We start from the raw sequence: 14,282 nt of genomic DNA, 5'->3' as shown, positions 1-14,282 counted from the left end.
TGCTCGTATGGTAGTAGGTGTATCATGAATGGTCCACCACCCAAAGGTCATTCAGCCAACTTGACACAACTGTGGGAAGCATTGGAGTCAACATGGGCCAGAATCCCTTTGGAATGCTTTCGAAACCTTGTAGAGTCCATGCCCCGACAAATTGAGGCTGTTCTGAGCAACAGGGGGTGCAACTCAATATTAGCAAGGTGTTCTTAATGTTTTGTACACTCAGTGTATGTAGGCCTACATGTTTTTAAATAGTACAGTATCACACATCACAGTACAATGCCATAAAGTGTGGGCCTGTAGTACATGTAAATCAACTTAAAGTTGGTTTTTATTTCCATAAGCAAAGAATAAAGCATAATTGTTCATGTAATATTAGCCTCATAACAACTCCAGGAATAGGAAATAGTGATGAAATAATCAAATAAATGAAAAAGACAGAGACAAATGCTTTTGAACTACTATTTATTTTATTTAAAAATGTCAAATTCAGTGCAAAGTATAGATCCCTGTTAGGTGGCAAAGTGTCACAAGAATCCTGTGGGGAGAGAAAACAAGAGAATACATTCATTTAATGGGTGTTAACTAATCAGGGTTCAACGAAGCACTACAAGTCCTCAATTCCATAGAGAGAGAGAGAGAGAGAGAGAGAGAGAGAGAGAGAGAGAGAGAGAGAGAGAGAGAGAGAGAGAGAGAGAAGGAGAGAGAGAGAGAGAGAGAGAGAGAGAGAGAGAGAGAGAGAGAGAGAGAGAGAGAGAGAGAGAGAGAGAGAGAGAGAGAGAGAGAGAGAGAGAGAGAAGTGTGGCGTGGCCCTTCAAGTCTCTGCAGTAGGACTACATGCTGGCCATGAGGTACTCCAGGTGGTACTCCAGGAGGCTGGAGAGCTCAGAGCTCAGTGACCAGAGACTCTCGGTTAAAGTACCAGGCCAGCTGCTGCCCAAACATGTCATCTAGCAGAGCCATCAGCCCGCCCTGAAGGGAACCCCACACAACACATAGAAAATGGCTCTGAGCTACTAGCTTATCAAGAGGAGAGAGACAATGAGAGTTACTCCCCCTAAAACGGAATTTAAACCCTGTTAACCAGGAACGAGTAAAGAGGAAGTAAACTAGTAATAAGGAAGAAAACAGGAAGTAAACTCTTGACTCTTACATTGAGCAGCAACAGGTATCTCTCAGCCTTTGGCTCAATGCTGGCAACAGTGGGCAGGAAGGAGTACAGGAGAGCGTACAGACGCTCCATGAACCCACCAGGTTGCTAAAGTAAACAGAGGAGGAGAGAAGAGAAATTGAAGTGAAATTGCTAATAGACAGACATCTAAACATTTACCAGCGAGATGCTACTTACCACCATCAGGGATTTCTGAGCTGTCATCACCCCAAACAGCACCAGCTCAAAAAGGACGTCTATCAGGTTAACATGATGGATCTAGGACAAGAAAACACGTTTGGAGAAAATAGGAATGATTTCAAATAGATCAGCTACTGTTCCGTATAAAAGACATGCATGTGGAAGAACTCAAAGTGAGACTTGAAAGAGTTAATGAACTCACCTTTGCCTCAGCCAGCTCCCTCTCAATGTCAATCTGCTTGGAGGGGTCACTCAGGTAGTTCACAAAGTCGTTATAGGCACGGATGAATTCGGCCTCATCCTATCACAAAGCAAAGAGCAGTGATGTTAGTGCACAGAACACATTTCCCACGAGGACGCTCTCTTTCCCTTGAAGGACAATGAGTTAGTGAGCTACCATCTGGTGGACCTGAACCAGTGCGCCCAGTAGGACCTTTCCCGCCACAAACAGATGGTTCCTGCTCAGGGTGGAACCGAGCAGGGTCTAGAGAAGAGGGAAGAGTTAGGGTGAGACACCCATCTTCCTCTAGGAGACAGACAGAACAGGAAGACACAGAGAGTCAAAGAAAAGTGGGTCCACTCACAGTAAAGGCCTGGCGCAGGGAGATGAGCCTCAGGCCGATGTCCTCCACTCTCTTGGTGGTAAGGTAGAGGCTGTGGAAGAGAGGGAATGGAGCATGTCAACCAGTACTGTCAATGGGGGATAACAGCATTGTGACCACTATCCTTCAGCATCTGACAAGCCCAGGCTACACACACATTTAGAGGGACTCACTTTAGCAGAGGAACCTCCCTCTCCTCAGGCAGCAGGTCCTCCTCCCAGCCCTACAACAACAGAACAAACATTCAACATCAGTGACAAATGTAATGACATGACAAACAATGGGTCAATCGAAGGATCTTAATGCTACTAGTCAATAGTATGTGTATGTGTGTGTGTAACATCTGACCTCATAGCAGTTGTGGCCCTCAGGCTCTGGCTCAGTGAACTGCTGAGTGGTGGGCGTAGAGACGGAGGCAGCCTCCGACCACGCCGAGAAGGAGAGCAGCCCATCCAGCCCCATGTGGAGAGTGGCGTACGCCACCGATACATCAGTTTGCTGCTCAAAACACACACACACAACACACGTTATTAGAAAACAAACCATATCTAATGGGAAAATGCCCTGTAATTTCTATTCTATATACATAGGAAATTGTTTATTTACCTGGTAGCAGCCAAGCGTCACGGCCACAGACGTCTCGTGGCGGAGGTGAGACGCATACTGGGTCACCCTGCCAGCCACATACTGACAGAGAGAAACGACATGTTAAGGCCAAATGGAGTAAGTGAAGAAAAGCCTAATATAATACTAATTCAGTAGTATTTACATCTTACCTGGATCCAAGAGATGGACTGCACCTTGGTGGCACAGTAGGGGATGCCCTCTGGACTAAGTCTGTTTGTCTCCTTGGAGATGGCCCACATCAGTTGAGTCTCCAGGCCTCGAACCCTACACGCATGGTGCATCCTCACCACCACCTGCTGTGTAGTGAAACAACAAGACAACATCAACAAAACAATATCAGCCATCGCTGTAACATATTTCCATCAAGATCACATGACACTGACAATGTAGATTAGGATTAGGTAGTGACAAAGACACATACCTGGGATCCCCCACGCATGTAGGTGATAATGGGGCTGATGAACTGGAAAGTTCTCCAAGCTTCAGCCACCGGACCGGCATTGTTCTGCACAAGAGGGGGTTGACATTACAATACATTCAGGTTAGAAACAGCAAACACTGCAACAGTGATGTGACTGTGTGTGTGGGTCGCTTACCCTGATCACAACAGGCCCACAGTACAGGGAGCTAAACCTAATCGGTATCAACTGCCAATTACCAGTGGCCTCCTAAAGCAGAAAGCAGACAACAACGATTTTTAGAATGTCAAAGTGACACAAATTTAATATCTGGGATACTTTTCAAACATAAAACTTTCTGAAAATTGTACCTCAAGGATAGTCGGCACATCTGGCACCTCCTCAAGGATGGCTGGCAGCAGTGGTACATCCGGCACATCATCCAATGGCACAACCAACTGGACCTCATCCAGGACAGTTGATTCTAAAATTAGGAACATTGGAATACAAACAAACAAATGTTAGGATGTAAAACGTAGCGAGCTAGCTAGTACTACTAGTTCAAAAGTGCATCTCTTAGCAAAAGTTACTAAAGTTAACGTTAGCTTGCAAGTATGGATTACAGAAATACACAACATTTCACAAATTACATTTATATTGTTAAATGTGGTAAAATAAGAAGTTTAAACTCAACATACCCTCTTCGAAGTCGATGTCGCTGTCCACCTCCCGACGATTGCGAACCCTGCAAAACGGAAAAAGACAACAAAAACAACCCACAAATGAATTTGAACAACCTGTCGACGCAGTAGACCGCCGACTCTCCATTAATTTTGAAAAGCACCCAGGCATTTTCCAGCCGATTTTTCAGTCTCAGGTCTCAAAAATCTGTCAAGTTTGTTGTTGTTGAACAGCAAACTGAAGTTATTGTTGTTTTCGAACAGAAAACGTTCAATAGAACGCCGAGATGTTCTATCGGTTAGATGTCTCTTGGCAACACATATTTTAGAAAATTGTTGTTTACAAAATGGACAGCTGTGTTGCCATAGAAATGAGTTTGGAACTCTATGGTTACCATTAGAATTCTATAAAAATTCCATTCCATGAGTTTGGAACTCTATGGTTACCATTAGAATTCTATAAAAATGCCATTCCTAGTCATCATTCTAATTCTATTGACCCTATTTTGTCACCAGAGGATTTCCTATGTTGTTGGTATAATATAAAACAAAAACACCAAATGTTATTTTTAAGTCACTAGCTAGGTCAATGGCCCATTGACATGTTTTAGCATGTTTCATGGAAGTTGTTGTTGTTGTTGAACTTCTGAAAGTCTAGGCTTTGGCTCAGTGGATAATAAAGTATTGTGGAGCACAGACAACCCGGTTTAAAATATATTGACCAAATTCAGACAAGGGGGGCAAAGCCACAGCCCACTGAGGTAGGAGAGCACTGAAGTATCTGCATAATAATAATCCACATCTCTTTTATAAACAGGATAGTATCATTGATTATATAAAAGTGCATGTATGAATAAGTCTGATTGACCTTTTTTCATGGCAGGTTCACCTTCTGAAGCCGGACGAGGTTCCCAAAGCGTGCTGCGCACCCACCAAGCTCAGTCCCATCTCCGTACTCTTCTGTGACGACAACACCAATGTGATCCTAAAGAAGCATCACAACATGGTGGTCAAGACCTGTGGATGCCTGTGACACCTGTGGTAGCCCGTCTATTCTACATCATTTTTATAAACTTGACTACCATTGTTCCAAAAGATACAAACGGGGTAATATACCTTGCAACCAGCAGTTGATAGCAATAATCTGGCAATATGTGTATAAATAGTATGTACAGTGGGGAGAACAAGTATTTGATACACTGGCGATTTTGCAGGTTTTCCTACTTACAAAGCATGTAGAGGTCTGTCATTTTTTATCATAGGTACACTTCAACTGTGAGAGACGGAATCTAAAACAAAAATCCAGAAAATCACATTGTCTGATTTTTAAGTAATTAATTTGCATTTTATTGCATGACATAAGTATTTGATATCCTACCAACCAGTAAGAATTCCGGCTCTCACAGACCTGTTAGTTTTTCTTTAAGAAGCCCTCCTGTTCTCCACTCATTATCTGTATTAACTGCACCTGTTTGAACTCGTTACCTGTATAAAAGACACCTGTCCACACACTCAATCAAACAGACTCCAACCTCTCCACAATGGCCAAGACCAGAGAGCTGTGTAAGGACATCAGGGATAAAATTGTAGACCTGCACAAGGCTGGGATGGGCTACAGGACAATAGGCAAGCAGCTTGGTGAGAAGGCAACAACTGTTGGCGCAATTATTAGAAAATGGAAGAAGTTCATGCTCCATGCAAGATCTCACCTCGTGGGGCATAAATGATCATGAGGAAGGTGAGGGATCAGCCCAGAACTACACAGCAGGACCTGGTCAATGACCTGAAGAGAGCTGGGACCACAGTCTCAAGAAAACCATTAGTAACACACTACGCCGTCATGGATTAAAATCCTGCAGTGCACGCAAGGTCCCCCTGCTCAAGCCAGCGCATGTCCAGGCCCGTCTGAAGTTTGCCAATGACAATCTGGATGATCCAGAGGAGGAATGGAAGAAGGTCATGTGGTCTGATGAGGCAAAAATAGAGCTTTTTGGTCTAAACTCCACTCGCCGTGTTTGGAGGAAGAAGAAGGATGAGTACAACCCCAAGATCACCATCCCAACCGTGAAGCATGGAGGTGGAAACATAATTCTTTGGGGATGCTTTTCTGCAAAGGGGACAGGACGACTGCACCGTATTGAGGGGAGGATGGATGGGGCCATGTATCGCGAGATCTTGGCCAACAACCTCCTTCCCTCAGTAAGAGCATTGAAGATGGGTCGTGGCTGGGTCTTCCAGCATGACAACGACCCGAAACACACAGCCAGGGCAACTAAGGAGTGGCTCCGTAAGAAGCATCTCAAGGTCCTGGAGTGGCCTAGCCAGTCTCCAGACCTGAACCTAATAGAAAATCTTTGGAGGGAGCTGAAAGTCTGTATTGCCCAGCGACAGCCCCGAAACCTGAAGGATCTGCAGAAGGTCTGTATGGAGGAGTGGGCCAAAATCCCTGCTGCAGTGTGTGCAAACCTGGTCAAGACCTACAGGAAACGTATGATCTCTGTAATTGCAAACAAAGGTTTCTGTACCAAATATTAAGTTCTGCTTTTCTGATGTATCAAATACTTATGTCATGCAATAAAATGCAAATTAATTACTTAAAAATCATACAATGTGATTTTCTGGATTAAAAAAAAAATACAGACCTCTACATGCTTTGTAAGTAGGAAAACCTGCAAAATCGGCAGTGTATCAAATACTTGTTCTCCCCACTGAACAAAAATATGAACGCAACAATTTCAAAGATTTTACTGAGTTACAGTTCATATAAGGAAATCAGTCAATTAAAATATATTCTTTAGGCCCTAATCTATGGATTTCACATGACTGGGAATACAGATGTGCATCTGTTGGTCACAGATACCTTTTTAAATAAAGATAGGTGCATGGATCAGAAAGCCAGTCAGTATCTGGTGTGACCACCATTTGCCTCATGCAGCGGGACACATCTCCTTAGCATAGAGTTGATCAAGCTGTTGATTGAGGCCTGTAGAATGTTGTCCCACTCCTCTTCGATGGTTTTGCGAAGTTGCTGGATACTGGCAGGAACTGAAACACGCTGTCATGCACGTCGATCCAGAGCATTCCAAACATGCTCAATGTGTGAGATGTCTTGTGAATATGCAGGCCATGGAAGAATTGTGACATTTTCAGCTTCCAGGAATTGTGTACAGATCCTTGCGACATGGGACTGTGCATTATCATGCTGAAATATGAGGTGATGGCCGCTGTTGAATGGCACAACAATGGGCCTCAGGATCTCGTCACGGTATCTCTGTGCATTCAAATTGCCATCGATAAAATGCAATTGTGTTTGTTGTCCGTAGCGTATGCCTGCCCATACCGTAATCCCACTGCCACCATGGGGCACTCTGTTCACAACATTGACATCAACAAACCACTCGGCAACGCGACGCGAGATTCATCCGTGAAGAGCACACTTATTCAGCATGCCAGGGGCCATCGAAGGTGAGCATTTGCCCACTGAAGTCAGTTACGATGCCGAACTGCAGTCAGGTCAAGACCCTGGTGAGTACAACGAGCACGCAGATGGGCTTCCCTGCAACTTTTTCTTACAGTTTGTGCAGAAATTCTTCAGTTGTGCAATCTCACAGTTTCATCAGCTATCCAGGTGTCTGATCTCAGACGATCCCGCAGGTGAAGAAGCTGGATGTGGAGGTCCTGGGCTGGCGTGCTTACACGTGGTCTGCGGTTGTGAGGCCAGTTGCACTTACGGCCAAATTCTCTAAAACGACATTGGAGGCGGCTTATGGTAGAGAAATGAACATTAAATTCTCTTGCAACAGCTCTGGTGGCCATTCCTGCAGTCAGCATGCCAACTGCATGCTCCCTCAAAACTTGAGACATCTGTGACATTGTGTCGTGTGGCACAAGGTGTGCTGTTTAATCAGCTTCTTGATATGCCACACCTGTCAGGCGGATGGATTATCTTGGCAAAGGAGAAATACTCACTAACAGGGATGTCAACAAATTGGTGCACCAAATCTGAGAGAAATAAGGTTTTTGTGCGAATGGAGAATTTCTGGGATCCTTTATTTCAGCTCATGAAACATGGGACCAACACTTTACATGTTGCATTTATATTTTTGTTCAGTATAATATATTGATTATTTAGTGTGAGAATGGTATATGAATAACACCTCCTCCATAAAGAAATCCTAAATTGAGATCTTCACATTGGACTTATAACCATACATCACTCTTGATTAAACTATTAAAATCTACAGTAATTCAGATAATTACATCACCCTTTGTCATATATTCTATGTATCCAATCAAAGCTGTAAAGTACTGTGACATAAGTGCAATGCTAAATTTCTACCCTTTTGATGGCTATGTTGTCTTGTTGAACCATGAATTTCTCATTGTCTCTTTTAGATGTACTACACATGGTTCAATTAAAAAAGCTAAATATATGGACTATATATGTGTGGCAAAAATGTGTGCATTTCTTTAATTATACTTTTAACCAGCATACGTTAGTAGCAATGGAAAATACCAAATGAGCTTTTATTTTGCCATTTTCTATATACAGAGGATCCAATACACAGGAATGTGTCATTGTCAACAGATTTCTGGAGGACTGTGTACTGCTATATTTGTAATAAAAGAAACTAGAATATTTATTGTAGAGGTTGATTTGATGCAGAAGTGAGAGTAAATGCCAGTGAACACAGACCTCCAGAAACTGATCGACACTCCTATCCTAGACAGTGTCACCCCTCTTCAGCTACATAGCATTGCAGTATATTGGAAATACATTTGAAAATACTTATAAGTATACATTTGTCTGGTATCAGTATAGACGGAATGGCGTTTAACTTGCATTCGGAAGTATTGATTTTCTGCTAGCATTACAAGGCATACATATTCTCTCACACACACAAAACGTAGTCACTGCTTTCCTTCAGAATGGATCAAACAGGCAGAGGAATGCTTTCATATATATTTCTACATTTATTGGAAATGGTCAAATGCAAAAAACAATTGTTACAACGTGGACCCGGAGACTATCAAAAGTGATTTTGGCATTGTTTCGACCAGGGCCTTTTACAGGCAGAACAAGGCTCAGTCTTGGGCAACCAACAAATCCTTTCCATTATGACACCATTCTCAAAGAAAGCAGAAATGATTTGCACAAGAGTGTATGGGAGGAGGTATAGAAAAGAGTAAGGGGCAAAAAGTAGGACAGCGGTACACAGATGAGAAAAAGTAACACCATGAAACTTTTAGACGTGTAACAGTCTAGATGGTATTGAATCAGGAATGAATGAAGGAAGCGGCATAGGGAAAAGGGATGTAGGTAGAGTGGGCTCATAGAAGTAAGATGGGTGCTTCAATAGAGTCTGAAGTTGAGGGGTGGTTGGACATATACATTTACATTTACGTCATTTAGCAGACGCTCTTATCCAGAGCGACTTACAAATAGGTGCATTCACCTTATAGCCAGTGGGATAACCACTTTACAATGTTTTTTTTTTGGGGGGGTAGAAGGATTACTTTATCCTATCCCAGGTATTCCTTAAAGAGGTGGGGTTTCAAATAAGATGGGGTGCTGGTGTGCTTCTGCCCCCAATGACCCTTTTAGGTCATTGTCACACAAATATTCCCACACCCATGTCCAGGGGTCTCAGTGTTTTGTCCCTTGACGCCATTCAGTCCCAGTTGCAGCGCTCAAATCGTGGTCATCGTGTGTCTGTGAATCACAACATGAAAGGCGATGAGTGACAACATTTCCACATATTGAGCCATATGAAATACAACTGAAGCATAGGGCAAGAGTTTGCTGCTAACATGTATACTGTGAGTCTGAATGATGAGAGCATCTTAACCCAGCTGTAGGTCCATTGTGTGTGTGTGGTCTTTTAAGCCTCAACATCAACCAGCTCTGAAGGTATTGGGGACTTGGGATGCTTGCTGTCAAAGTGCTGCTTGAATGTCTTCGGGTCCGGCATCTGTGTCTGTAAGGGTCAGGTAAGGAATTAAGGATATCAATGGCTGAGACTGAATTTTCAGGTGACAAAAAATAAGCAAAGCAATAAGATGCATCAAACTACTACACATCACACAGGCCAGTACAATGGACTAGACATGAAAAAAACCTGAACTCTATCTGAGAAGTAGTTGGTGAACCAGGCGAGGCAGTCATTTGAGAAACCAAGGCTATTTAGTCTGCCAATAAGAATGCAGTGATTGACAGAGTCAAAAGCCTTGGCCAGGTCGATGAAGACGGCTGCACATTACTGTCTTTTATCGATCGCGGTTATTATATCGTTTAGGACATTGAGCGTGGCTGAGGTGCACCCATGACCAGCTCGAAGAGGGGGATGACCGTGGCAGCTTTCCAATCTCTGGGGATCTCAGATGATACGAAAGAGAGGTTGAACAGGCTAGTAATAGGGGTTGCGACAATTTCGGCGGCTAATTTTAGAAAGAAAGGGTCCAGATTGTCTAGCCCAGCTGATATGTAGGGGTCCAGATTTAGCAGCTCTTTCAGGACATCAGCCATCTGAATTTGGGTGAAGGAGAAGCAGCGGAGGGTGCAGAGCTGGTGGCCGGGGTAGGGGTAGCCAGGTGGAAAGCATTGCCAGCCGTAGCAAAATGCTTATAGAAATTCTCGATTATCGTAGATTTATCGGTGGTGATAGTGTTTCCTAGCCTCAGTGCAGTGGGTAGCTGGGAGGAGGTGGTCTTATTCTCCATGGCCTTTTCAGTGTCCCAAAACGTTTTGTAGTTAGTGCTACAGGATGCACATTTCTGTTTGAAAAAGCTAGCCTTTGCTTTCCTAACTGATTGTGTATATTGGTTCCTGACTTCCCTGAAAAGTTGCATATCGCAGGGGCTGTTCGATGCTAATGAAGTGCGCCACAGGATGTTTTTGTGCTGGTCAAGGGCAGTCAAGTCTGGGGTGAACCAGGGGCTATACATGAACTCTAACATTGGTTTCAGTTGGAATGACGGTAAATGACTCAGACATTAATGGCAAATATGGCAAACTGAAACTAAAATAACCAATTTACCTGAGTCTACAATGGCAGAGTCTTAATATAGAGTTCGGTAGTAAGAAGTAACTTTCAAGACTGAAGCAATTGTGCCCTATAGTGGTCGACTTTATACTGTACCAGGTTACAACACAACTAACATACACTGAGTGTACAAAACATTAGGAACACCTGCTCTTTCCATGACATAGACTGACCAGGTAAATTCAGGTGAAAGCTATGATCCTTTGAACGGCGTATGGTAGTAGGTGTATCATGAATGGTCCACCACCCAAAGGTCATTCAGCCAACTTGACACAACTGTGGGAAGCATTGGAGTCAACATGGGCCAGAATCCCTTTGGAATGCTTTCGACACCTTGTAGAGTCCATGCCCCGACAAATTGAGGCTGTTCTGAGCAACAGGGGGTGCAACTCAATATTAGCAAGGTGTTCTTAATGTTTTGTACACTCAGTGTATGTAGGCCTACATGTTTTTAAATAGTACAGTATCACACATCACAGTACAATGCCATAAAGTGTGGGCCTGTAGTACATGTAAATCAACTTAAAGTTGGTTTTTATTTCCATAAGCAAAGAATAAAGCATAATTGTTCATGTAATATTAGCCTCATAACAACTCCAGGAATAGGAAATAGTGATGAAATAATCAAATAAATGAAAAGACAGAGACAAATGCTTTTGAACTACTATTTATTTTATTTAAAAATGTCAAATTCAGTGCAAAGTATAGATCCCTGTTAGGTGGCAAAGTGTCACAAGAATCCTGTGGGGAGAGAAAAGAAGAGAATACATTCATTTAATGGGTGTTAACTAATCAGGGTTCAACGAAGCAATTCGAGAGAGAGAGACAGAGAGACAGAGAGACAGAGAGACAGAGAGAGAGAGAGAGAGAGAGAGAGAGAGAGAGAGAGAGAGAGAGAGAGAGAGAGAGAGAGAGAGAGAGAGAGAGAGAGAGAGAGAGAGAGAGAGAGAGAGAGAGAGAGAGAGAGAGAGAGAGATGGCCCTTCAGGTCTCTGCAGTAGGACTACATGCTGGCCATGAGGTACTCCAGGTGGTACTCCAGGAGGCTGGAGAGCTCAGTGACCAGAGACTCTCGGTTAAAGTACCAGGCCAGCTGCTGCCCAAACATGTCATCTAGCAGAGCCATCAGCCCGCCCTGAAGGGAACCCCACACAACACATAGAAAATGGCTCTGAGCTACTAGCTTATCAAGAGGAGAGAGACAATGAGAGTTACTCCCCCTAAAACGGAATTTAAACCCTGTTAACCAGGAACGAGTAAAGAGGAAGTAAACTAGTAATAAGGAAGAAAACAGGAAGTAAACTCTTGACTCTTACATTGAGCAGCAACAGGTATCTCTCAGCCTTTGGCTCAATGCTGGCAACAGTGGGCAGGAAGGAGTACAGGAGAGCGTACAGACGCTCCATGAACCCACCAGGTTGCTAAAGTAAACAGAGGAGGAGAGAAGAGAAATTGAAGTGAAATTGCTAATAGACAGACATCTAAACATTTACCAGCGAGATGCTACTTACCACCATCAGGGATTTCTGAGCTGTCATCACCCCAAACAGCACCAGCTCAAAAAGGACGTCTATCAGGTTAACATGATGGATCTAGGACAAGAAAACACGTTTGGAGAAAATAGGAATGATTTCAAATAGATCAGCTACTGTTCCGTATAAAAGACATGCATGTGGAAGAACTCAAAGTGAGACTTGAAAGAGTTAATGAACTCACCTTTGCCTCAGCCAGCTCCCTCTCAATGTCAATCTGCTTGGAGGGGTCACTCAGGTTGTTCACAAAGTCGTTATAGGCACGGATGAATTCGGCCTCATCCTATCACAAAGCAAAGAGCAGTGATGTTAGTGCACAGAACACATTTCCCACGAGGACGCTCTCTTTCCCTTGAAGGACAATGAGTTAGTGAGCTACCATCTGGTGGACCTGAACCAGTGCGCCCAGTAGGACCTTTCCCGCCACAAACAGATGGTTCCTGCTCAGGGTGGAACCGAGCAGGGTCTAGAGAAGAGGGAAGAGTTAGGGTGAGACACCCATCTTCCTCTAGGAGACAGACAGAACAGGAAGACACAGAGAGTCAAAGAAAAGTGGGTCCACTCACAGTAAAGGCCTGGCGCAGGGAGATGAGCCTCAGGCCGATGTCCTCCACTCTCTTGGTGGTAAGGTAGAGGCTGTGGAAGAGAGGGGAATGGAGCATGTCAACCAGTACTGTCAATGGGGGATAACAGCATTGTGACCACTATCCTTCAGCATCTGACAAGCCCAGGCTACACACACATTTAGAGGGACTCACTTTAGCAGAGGAACCTCCCTCTCCTCAGGCAGCAGGTCCTCCTCCCAGCCCTACAACAACAGAACAAACATTCAACATCAGTGACCAATGTAATGACATGACAAACAATGGGTCAATCGAAGGATCTTAATGCTACTAGTCAATAGTATGTGTATGTGTGTGTGTAACATCTGACCTCATAGCAGTTGTGGGCCTCAGGCTCTGGCTCAGTGAACTGCTGAGTGGTGGGCGTAGAGACGGAGGCAGCCTCCGACCACGCCGAGAAGGAGAGCAGCCCATCCAGCCCCATGTGGAGAGTTGCGTACGCCACCGAGACATCAGTTTGCTGCTCAAAACACACACACACAACACACGTTATTAGAAAACAAACCATATCTAATGGGAAAAATGCCCTGTAATTTCTATTCTATATACATAGGAAATTGTTTATTTACCTGGTAGCAGCCAAGCGTCACGGCCACAGACGTCTCGTGGCGGAGGTGAGACGCATACTGGGTCACCCTGCCAGCCACATACTGACAGAGAGAAACGACATGTTAAGGCCAAATGGAGTAAGTGAAGAAAAGCCTAATCTAATACTAATTCAGTAGTATTTACATCTTACCTGGATCCAAGAGATGGACTGCACCTTGGTGGCACAGTAGGGGATGCCCTCTGGACTAAGTCTGTTTGTCTCCTTGGAGATGGCCCACATCAGTTGAGTCTCCAGGCCTCGAACCCTACACGCATGGTGCATCCTCACCACCACCTGCTGTGTAGTGAAACAACAAGACAACATCAACAAAACAATATCAGCCATCGCTGTAACATATTTCCATCAAGATCACATGACACTGACAATGTAGATTAGGATTAGGTAGTGACAAAGACACATACCTGGGATCCCCCCACGCATGTAGGTGATAATGGGGCTGATGAACTGGAAAGTTATCCAAGCTTCAGCCACCGGACCGGCATTGTTCTGCACAAGAGGGGGTTGACATTACAATACATTCAGGTTAGAAACAGCAAACACTGCAACAGTGATGTGACTGTGTGTGTGGGTCGCTTACCCTGATCACAACAGGCCCACAGTACAGGGAGCTAAACCTAATCGGTATCAACTGCCAATTACCAGTGGCCTCCTAAAGCAGAAAGCAGACAACAACGATTTTTAGAATGTCAAAGTGACACAAATTTAATATCTGGGATACTTTTCAAACATAAAACTTTCTGAAAATTGTACCTCAAGGATAGTCGGCACATCTGGCACCTCCTCAAGGATGGCTGGCAGCAGTGGTACATCCGGCACATCA

General features: G+C 44.0%; 2 protein-coding genes across 4 annotated transcripts; both read right to left on the bottom strand.

Moving 5' to 3' along the window:
* Positions 1 to 860: 860 nt before the first annotated feature.
* Positions 861 to 4,609, bottom strand: LOC123491513. Of its 3 annotated transcripts, XM_045222348.1 has the most exons (15): positions 4,545 to 4,609; positions 3,674 to 3,720; positions 3,347 to 3,459; positions 3,174 to 3,245; positions 2,999 to 3,082; positions 2,727 to 2,873; positions 2,557 to 2,637; positions 2,299 to 2,448; positions 2,124 to 2,173; positions 1,933 to 2,002; positions 1,746 to 1,832; positions 1,551 to 1,649; positions 1,346 to 1,426; positions 1,151 to 1,255; positions 861 to 969 (listed from the first exon to the last, which is right to left on the bottom strand). In XM_045222348.1, the coding sequence occupies exons 1-15, from the start codon at positions 4,601 to 4,603 to the stop codon at positions 883 to 885; spliced, it is 1,332 nt and encodes a 443-aa protein (XP_045078283.1). In that variant the 5' UTR covers positions 4,604 to 4,609; the 3' UTR covers positions 861 to 882. The 3 variants fall into 3 exon arrangements, with proteins under 3 accessions (XP_045078283.1, XP_045078282.1, XP_045078284.1); XM_045222347.1 differs by lacking the exon at positions 4,545 to 4,609 and having other exon boundaries at positions 3,674 to 4,007; XM_045222349.1 differs by lacking the exons at positions 1,746 to 1,832; positions 4,545 to 4,609 and having other exon boundaries at positions 3,674 to 4,007.
* Positions 4,610 to 11,681: 7,072 nt separating this feature from the next.
* Positions 11,682 to 13,869, bottom strand: LOC123491512. Its single transcript, XM_045222346.1, has 11 exons — positions 13,864 to 13,869; positions 13,592 to 13,738; positions 13,422 to 13,502; positions 13,163 to 13,312; positions 12,988 to 13,037; positions 12,796 to 12,865; positions 12,609 to 12,695; positions 12,414 to 12,512; positions 12,209 to 12,289; positions 12,014 to 12,118; positions 11,682 to 11,832 (listed from the first exon to the last, which is right to left on the bottom strand). Exons 2-11 carry the CDS (start codon positions 13,721 to 13,723, stop codon positions 11,701 to 11,703), a joined length of 987 nt encoding a protein of 328 aa, XP_045078281.1. The 5' UTR covers positions 13,724 to 13,738; positions 13,864 to 13,869; the 3' UTR covers positions 11,682 to 11,700.
* Between the last annotated feature and the right edge of the window lie 413 nt (positions 13,870 to 14,282).

The sequence above is a fragment of the Coregonus clupeaformis genome, chromosome 8 (genome assembly GCF_020615455.1).
Source record: "Coregonus clupeaformis isolate EN_2021a chromosome 8, ASM2061545v1, whole genome shotgun sequence".
In the NCBI taxonomy this organism is placed as follows: Eukaryota; Metazoa; Chordata; class Actinopteri; order Salmoniformes; family Salmonidae; genus Coregonus; species Coregonus clupeaformis.
Note: the sequence above shows the minus strand (reverse complement) of the source record. Positions and strands in the feature narration are given on the sequence as shown.

Excerpts from the sequence above, each read along its gene's own strand:
- LOC123491513 (XM_045222347.1), bottom strand. The coding sequence starts at position 3,827 with ATGCCTGGGTGCTTTTCAAAATTAATGGAGAGTCGGCGGTCTACTGCG. Across the intron at positions 2,449-2,556 it reads TGACGCTTGGCTGCTACCAG|CAAACTGATGTATCGGTGGC; the intron begins GTAAATAAACAA and ends TGTTTTGAGCAG. Across the intron at positions 1,256-1,345 it reads CTCAGAAATCCCTGATGGTG|CAACCTGGTGGGTTCATGGA; the intron begins GTAAGTAGCATC and ends TGTTTACTTTAG.
- LOC123491512 (XM_045222346.1), bottom strand. The coding sequence starts at position 13,723 with ATGCACCATGCGTGTAGGGTTCGAGGCCTGGAGACTCAACTGATGTGG. Across the intron at positions 13,313-13,421 it reads TGACGCTTGGCTGCTACCAG|CAAACTGATGTCTCGGTGGC; the intron begins GTAAATAAACAA and ends TGTTTTGAGCAG. Across the intron at positions 12,290-12,413 it reads GGGAGCTGGCTGAGGCAAAG|ATCCATCATGTTAACCTGAT; the intron begins GTGAGTTCATTA and ends TTCTTGTCCTAG.